Source organism: Egretta garzetta, unplaced genomic scaffold (genome assembly GCF_000687185.1).
Source record: "Egretta garzetta isolate BGI_Z169 unplaced genomic scaffold, ASM68718v1 scaffold172, whole genome shotgun sequence".
Lineage (NCBI taxonomy): Eukaryota > Metazoa > Chordata > Aves > Pelecaniformes > Ardeidae > Egretta > Egretta garzetta.
The window spans coordinates 656770-664723 of NW_009258951.1; the positions used below are offsets into that span (position 1 = coordinate 656770).

The following is a 7954-nucleotide window of genomic DNA, read 5'->3' on the forward strand; positions in this document are numbered from 1 at the left end:
CCCGCGGGGATCGCCCCTGCCCTCGCGCAGCCTCACAGCCAGCTCTGCCTCCTCCGCGCTTCGCTTTCACCTTTCCCCCTCCCCAGCCCCAAGACAACCCCAAACCCTCCCCACCTCGGCTCCCAGCAGGGCTGACGCATGCAGCCCTCATCCCACCCGTACCTATTTTGGCTTCCTCCATCCCGCTCTGGGTCACACTCCTCACATCCAGCTGACAGTCCAACCCTAAATGGCCTCCCTTCTCCCAGCACCCCATTCACCCCCTCTTTTTTAATCTCCTCCACCGTGGCTGCCCGCAGTCGCCTGCCTCCAACGCACACTGCAAACTGCCAGATCCCAGCTCAGCCGTGAGGCGCGTTACCCTTCCCCAGCCCTCCCGGAGGCAGTCAATGACGCACCAACCGCTGCTGCCCTCCTCAACGGGACGGAAACCACAAAACTACTCTCTCTCTACACCCGCGTGCTCCTCTGCCTGGCCACAGCAGGAGACAGCACGCTGGAGGCGGGCGGTGTGCTGGAAGTAACTGTGATTAGAACTCCACGCAGCCCACGAGCGGCGTACGGGAAATCTCTGCCCCATGTAGCGACACTTCTCTACGTTGTTTTCACTGGTACGCTTTGCCTCCCTCAGCCGCCCGATGAGTCTCCAAGGCACGTCTTTTGGATGACACGGGAGCATTTATTACACGGTTGCGGGTCTAAGGAAGCCACAGGGGTACATTTTGAAAGCCTCCCAAGCCTTACATTAGCGGCAGCAGCATCTGCACAGTTTCCCAGTTGAGCCTCCGCTGTATCATCCATCGTACTCAAAGCAGAAACTGTGGCCCCAGCACAATTTGGCGGCTGTCTCCAGCTGAACCAAGAGTAAAACAAATCACAGTATTATCCTAGACCGACCTGAAGCTGGGATTATAAAGAAAACCTTTGTGCAATTGCTTATATATAGTAAAACACACACTGCAGTTGCAGTAAAAAAAATAACAAGGCAGCATTCAGAAAAGCTCTTTGGTTGATAAGGGCATTACAGCTGCCCCACGTCTTCTCACCATGTTCTTCTGAAGCACCTCCAAGAAGCAATTTTGTCTTTGCCCAGTCCCCTTCTAGCCAAGAGAAACTTTTTGTCCTGCCACCTTTTCTCTCCACATCCTCCTTTTAGAAATCAAATTTTCAGCATTTCTCTTTTCCTTCCCACACCTTCTGTCACTCATACCATTTGCCTTTTGATATAATTGTGCTTTCTCAAACTTTGTTCCCAGCAATGTGCTAAGTCTGCTTGATCCCCCTCTGGCTTTCATCTAGGGATAATATGCAGACCACAGTCCCAGCCCCTCGGGATCTGACCCTGTAAGATCTTCACCGCAGGTAATGGTGAGGCCTCCTCAGGTGTTCAAGCCGGCACAGCTTCAGGGCCTGACTTTGGACTTAATTACACTGACCTAACTGCACATTAATGCCACTGGGTAATTTTAGAAGAATCCTGCCTGTGTTTGGGTTGAAGTCCCAAGCAAGTACAACATTTCCATTCATCGGACAGATGAGATGAGCAGGAACATATTCTAAGAGTCGCTAAGCTTATGATAATGAATCGGGATTGGCTGCACTCACTGCATTTGGACACAATAAGTAAAACCGATGCAACTGAAATTCCCGAGGGTCATACAGCAAACCAATTATCCCAGGCAAATCTCTCTCCAGCTGCACACCTGCTGGCCTCAGGCCATGGCCTTTGCCATATCCTGAGAAGGATGTGTTATCTCCATGCTATTTTGGGTAGGATCTCTTTAAGGAAAGCCTCTGTGCCAGTGCCACAGTCTTATTCTACTCCTCGCAAGATGGAGCCTTCTCTGGGATATCATGCTGTAAGGGATCCAATTCCTGAAAATTCCCATCATCATTAATCTCTTGTAAACTGCTTCAAAGATAAAGGTATTTCAGTTGCATTTGTAAATACTGATGTTTCCTCTTTCCACTTCAGTGACAGGGCCCTGGGCCAGGCCTCAGATTGCTCCTGTGATTCAGGACGAAGGCCAATAAAAAAAGTACTGCTACCCATGTGAGAAGCAGTACTTCTGTACTGCCTGTGAGACAAGTGCCAAATGAAACAGGTAAGTGATTACAGCAGAAAGACTGCCAGAGGGAAATGTTCTATCTCCTTAATCCTGAAGTAACAATGCTGGAGCTAAGGCTTAACAAAATGGTTGAGCTAATCCCTGCTGTCCACAGGTGACTCTTCACCCGCTCCATCGCAGGCCCTTGTCTGACACCTTGTTGCACTATTTCAACTCGCTGAAGCGGCACGAAAGTATTCACCTTCTTAGGAGAGCGTAACTGGGAAGCAACAGTTCGGTGCAATGAATCCTGAGTGCAGTTTCCTCATACCCATGCTAGTGTTACAGTTAGCACCTACTGAAAAGAGCAGCCCCACTTCACCTCCCTTCCAGGTGTGCCTTCCTGTCTCCTTTGTACAGCGGTCCTGCTTTTGGAGGGTGAACTTTCTGCAAGTTAGCTTTCTGAACTGGGTCACTGCTGGACCAGGCAAGAGCCAGTGCTGGCATCAGGAAAGTGGAAGGAACTCCCAGCCTGGAAGAAGAAGGAGGACAAGATCAGGATGGCTTCCCTTTTGCCCAGACTGCCATTAGTTCAGCCTTAGCTGCAAAATGAAGCCACATTCTGACCCCAGTGGTGCTTGAGAACTAGGTACACTAGCCCTTTTTCTTCAAGGGAAATACTGAAGTTTGTGGGATAAACTCAGCTCTGCAGGGCCCAATACAATCCTGTCCTTCACAGAGTTGCACATGATAACCGACCGAACTGTTTTAGCCACAGTCTTGCATTTCACATTCTCTCCCTCTCCCCTTAAGGTATTCAGCCTTCATTCTACCCAGCTCTACTTTCAGAGAAGCAGCAGGGCATTACTCTTTGGCCTATGACTCCCTTGTGCCTCTCCCCAGTTTCTTTTTGTCCTCAAGTTTCTGATCAAAAAAATAACCCCACACTTAGGCCTCAAAGATACACCCAGCTATGACTTCTGCCTTTCCTAACCACAACGTACAGTCACTCTGCTCCTTGAATTGAGTAACGCTCAGCAAAATGGCAGCCAGTCCCTGACACAGAGCAAGCTTGGATCCAAGCCTGTGAGCAGGGTAAGATCTGTGCTAGTTAATTCTTCCTTAGGACAAGACTTACAACAAATGATGCTTTTATGTGCTATCTTCAAGCTGCAGTCTAAGTCTGTTAGTGCCATGATTTGCCTGTGGTATTGGTAGGTAGAAGCGCTGGTTACTGTGACTGTGCAGTGACATCGCATTATAAACAGTAACACTTGCAGGTAAAGAAAGTGGAAAAAAACTGAACCTAAGAAGGATTTTCTGTATTGCATCTGACCTCCCCCCTCGCTACTTGGCTTGAATGCTTTTACTATAAATTATTCTTCCCTGTACTATTCAACACAAACATACATATATTGCAAGCCCATGCTGGAGGGCACAAACATTACCCACTACGCTTTTAAAGAAACAATTCCACTCTGCAGGAAGAAAGATCAGGCCATGGTGCATAGACAAGAAAACAAAACAAAAAGCCTGAAAAAACTGTTCCCCAGGGCTCAAAAAGGTGAGAAGTGATTTATGTGCCCAAAACAAACCACTTAAGCCAATAAAATTTACAAAACCCAAAATAGTTTTATTTACTTTTCAGATTTCTGCCTTGATGAGACATTTTGCAAACATGCTAAGGCTACAAAATGTCCAAGTTGACAAAGACATGCAACGCTGACCATTCAATAAGTCACAGCTATTATAGGAGCGACCGTGCCCACCCGGGCCACAGGTCCCGTAAAACAGGGATGGTGTACAGTGATCATGGCAACGTACTACGCAGGACCTAGTAACCTGAGGTAGGTCTCTTTACAGTAAGAAAACGACGTCCTACACCAGTGTTACATCCTGATCAACAGGAACCTGTTTAAAGTTCCAGAAGACGTGGGGTGGGGGACTGTTTCGTTAAGTGTGCAGTAAAGAAACAGGAAATATTGATGTTGTTTAACCTTAGTATAAGTGAGCAGAAGAAAGAGTTAGTGTTACTCATGCCAATGAAAGCCAACCTAAACCTCTGAGGAGTGTTAGCTTTAAGATAAAGGAGTCAGTCAGCTGAAGCAACTCTGAAAAGGCTCTCCTGCTTGCATACAGGGTATGACTTGAACCTTATGGTTAATTTATAAGACATCATTCCATGAACAGTTAGATTTTGGTTGTGTTAGATCAGCGAAGCAGGAAGAGCTTGGGCTTGCTTGCATTAAAATAAACCCTGCTGATACAGTAAGAAATACTGTATCAGGACACTGAGAAAATACGAGGCCTTACTGTGACCCAGAAGTGGTTCTCCACTCAGGAGATCACTAAAAACCCTGCTTTGGGAAAGCATCATGGGAAGCAGCAGCTGCTGCCGTGGTGAACATTAGCAATGCTCCAAATAGCTTTGATAAATTACAATGCAATAGAGTTACACCACAGAGCTCTTCTCCCCTGCGCTAGACAACAAAGATGTGACAAAGGACACTATTGCAAAGCTTCACTTCCACTGAGACACACAGAAAATCCGGCACTAGGAAAAGACCAACTGTAAAAGACAAAATAGTGTCTGATACAGTCCGATAACAAAGCCAGATCTCTGGTACCGTAAACTGTACAAAAATGATAGAAAAGAATATGCACTGTTATTAATACAGTGCTTATTTTAATATAAAATAAACAGCTTACATTTCCACTGTAAATATAGGCTATATACAGAATTATGTATAGATATAGCTACATGTATAAAGCTTCATTATAGGCCTCTGATACATTTATAACTATGGCTCCCTGAGCCATTTGTAGAGTGCATTTAATAACAAAAAATTAGTAATATGATTATGGAATAAATACAATAATAAAAACATGAAGAATTCTTCTGACATGGTTTTAAAAATCTCTCTGGCTTGACACATTGTGCTAAAAATTAAAAGATGAAAAGGCAATAATCTGCTTGAAGGAGTAGGAGGAAGAAGAGCTGGCCTGCCACAGGCAGGGAGTGTAGCTCTCCAAAATTAAAGTGACTTTGCCCTGAATTTTAGCCCTTGACAGCAACCTTGTTCTCCGCAGCAGCAAACATAGCATAGAAGCGCGAGTTCTCATTGGCCAGAAGGGCAGACGGCGTGTCAAATTCCACTACCTGAAAGCAGACAAGGCAGGTAAGGTATGTCAGTAAAAATCCAGCAGAAAATGGATTCCCACCCCTTGGACTTGTGACACAGTAGTAAAGAAACCAAAACATGGCAGTAATCTTTGGATGAGACAACAGGTGGTGAAAGTATGTGCATTTATGCATAAATACTGTAACCTGGGATGCTTCAAACTAACTCAGACAAGCACTTGAACTACCCATCAGGAAGCAACCTCTGGTGGCTCCGGCAAACAGAGGCAGATGCTATGGGGTTTTGCCTTCTCTACCTTTAAGAGCCTTGCCGAATGTTCTTACATTTGATTTACCTGTTCACGGCTCCCACATGGAAGCCTGCAAAGTGGGTAAAGCATCTCTCATATGCCTGTTTGATAGCACAGGGCTTCATGGAAGCCATGGGAAACTGCCACTGAGCCCCAGCAGAGATGCTGACGTTATTACCCATCTCAGAATTAACCTATAAAGGGAGTTTTAAAAACAGTGTTAAAAGAGAGACTCTTACTCTCTGGTACTTTCTTGGAGTGTAAAAGAAATTTTGCCCTCCTTGATCTTGTCGCGATCAGACAATAAGCAATTATTACCAAGGATAGAATGAACACAGAGGATTTTCTACCCTGCAGCACTAGCTGTTCCTTCAGTTCAGCCTGCACATATGGCATCACCAGACTGCAACATGAACTGCAGCCACAGAAGTCTTTCTGCTTACCTGTCCTTGTGTTAGCACCATGATACGATCAGAGCCCAGTACCGTATGCAGGCGATGAGCAATTGTTAACATAGTGCAGTCTGCAAATGCCTCTCTGATAGTCTCCTGAATCAGTAAATCTGTCTCTGTGTCCATAGCAGCTGTTGCTTCATCCAGTATCAAAATCTGAAAGCAGCACATAATCCTGGTATAGTAACACTGGATAGTAACACTTTCCCTCCCTGAACATAAAAATACGTAGAGTGGACAGAATTACCATGAACAAGAGTTGTCACAACTGGCAGTCATTACGGAGCTGTGGTCACAAAGGTAGTTTTTACAAGCACCCTTTCAGTTTTCTTTATGTAATTGCCTTCAACAAAGTTACCTTATGGATCACACTTGCGTTTTATGGTCACATCCTAGAGCCACAACATGACTGGGTTCTGACCTGGGCCTCAAGTTGTCACTACTTTCAGTTTTACATTCAGCAACTAAATCTCAAATATAAATTTTACTTGTAAACTAATCTGACATATCCTTGGTGGTGACAGTTCCTTCTGGAATGAGTGGCTGACCAGGCTTACTAGCTTTCTTATGCTGGAAAGAATTACCCTTCCTCTCAGACTCAGACATAAGCTGATTTGGAATGGTGTCTTGTCAAAGCTCAACTAGACTTGGTTTGTGCAGGTAGTGCAGAGAGAGCAGTAACTTCTGCTGAATAGTCTTGGCTTTTAAAACAGATGCAGAGGGAACCTTAAAATATGGCATGCAGTGTTTAAGAAAAACTTACATTAAAATCAGAATCCTGGTCAATCTCAATCCAAATGTCCTTTCTCACTGTAATTATTATTTGTCTTCCATTCCTGCAAAAGCCTAACTTCACTGCCACAGCATGGTCCCAAATTCCACTTGGAGACTACATTTTAGTGGAAGGAAAGTACTTGGCTGACATTTACAAAAAGGTGGAAGAAGGAAAGAATCTGACGCTCACCGGTAACAGGACACTGAATAAATGATTAGGCCAGTCTGAAACACTGTTATTAACACTAACAAACAATGCATTTCTGCAGTTGGCTACAGATGTCTTTCTAGTTGTTCTAACTCTACACCATCTGTGGGTTGCAATAACTGTTGGTGTGATTCCTCTAACAGATAGAATGAATCTGGCACAAAAAAGGCTTGCTCAATACTATCAGTTTGCTATCTCCAGCTATTTCTGTCATCACTATGCTCACCTTGCAATGGCGCAGTAGAGCTCTAGCTATGCACAGTAACTGTCTCTCTCCAACTGAAAAGTTTTCCCCATTTTCCATCACTTCTGAGTCAAGTTTCATAGGCAGCTGGGCAACCTGTGTGGGAAAGAAGAGGCAAAAATCTCAAGATCATTGCACAGACTTTTTGTATCTCCATGGCATGAGACAAACAGATGCTCCTCCTGCAAATCTGATTTTGCTTATATTCCAAAATATCCATTACCCTTTGCCGACCACCTCTCCTTCTCTGTGTTGGGGAAATTAGTAACAAGCAACTAATGCTAAAACAGTATGACATCAGATCAGCTTAGTCTGGTTGAAATGCCTGCAATTCAGTGATAGATCCCGAGAACTCTGCTAGTTGTTAAGCCAGAAGAGCTCTATCCTCTCAGTAGGCAACTTTAGAATGACTTAAGTACAAAAAGTTTCATTTCTAGAAAAAAGTGTGTGTCCTGGTTTCGGCTGGGATAGAGTTAATTTTCTTCATAGTAGCTAGCATAGTGCTGTGTTTTGGATTTAGTACCAAAAGAATGTTGATAACACACTGATGTTTTCAGCTGTTGCCAAGTAGTGCTCAGACTACTCAAGGACTTTTTGAGCTTCTCCTGCTCAGCCAGGTGCATAACAAGCTGGGAGTACAGCACAGCTAGCACAGCTAACCCAAACTGACCAAAGAGCTATTCCATACCATATAACATCATGCTTGGGGGGATTAGTCAGTCGGTCGGTCACGGGGAGACTGCTCGCTACTCGGGGACGGATTGCGGCTCTGGCCGGGGCGGGGGGACGGCGGCGA

The 7954-nt window shown here is 45.0% G+C and overlaps 1 protein-coding gene and 1 long non-coding RNA gene across 2 annotated transcripts in view; one reads left to right on the forward strand and one right to left on the reverse strand.

Annotated features, from left to right (window-relative positions):
* Positions 1-2100: 2100 nt before the first annotated feature.
* ABCC5 (ATP binding cassette subfamily C member 5) overlaps positions 2101-7954 on the reverse strand; it is a 49702-nt gene continuing 43848 nt past the window's right edge. The window contains 4 exon segments of the mRNA XM_009634384.2: positions 2101-2580; positions 5125-5208; positions 5924-6088; positions 7141-7254. Coding sequence (XP_009632679.2) covers positions 2521-2580; positions 5125-5208; positions 5924-6088; positions 7141-7254 — 423 coding nt within the window. The 3' untranslated portion in view covers positions 2101-2520.
* The window catches only part of LOC118451827, a 7409-nt gene continuing 2042 nt past the window's right edge, over positions 2588-7954 (forward strand). The window contains exons 1-3 of the long non-coding RNA XR_004841394.1: positions 2588-3612; positions 3697-3895; positions 5139-5227. This is a non-coding gene — a long non-coding RNA (uncharacterized LOC118451827). The remainder of the gene's footprint in view (positions 3613-3696; positions 3896-5138; positions 5228-7954) is intronic.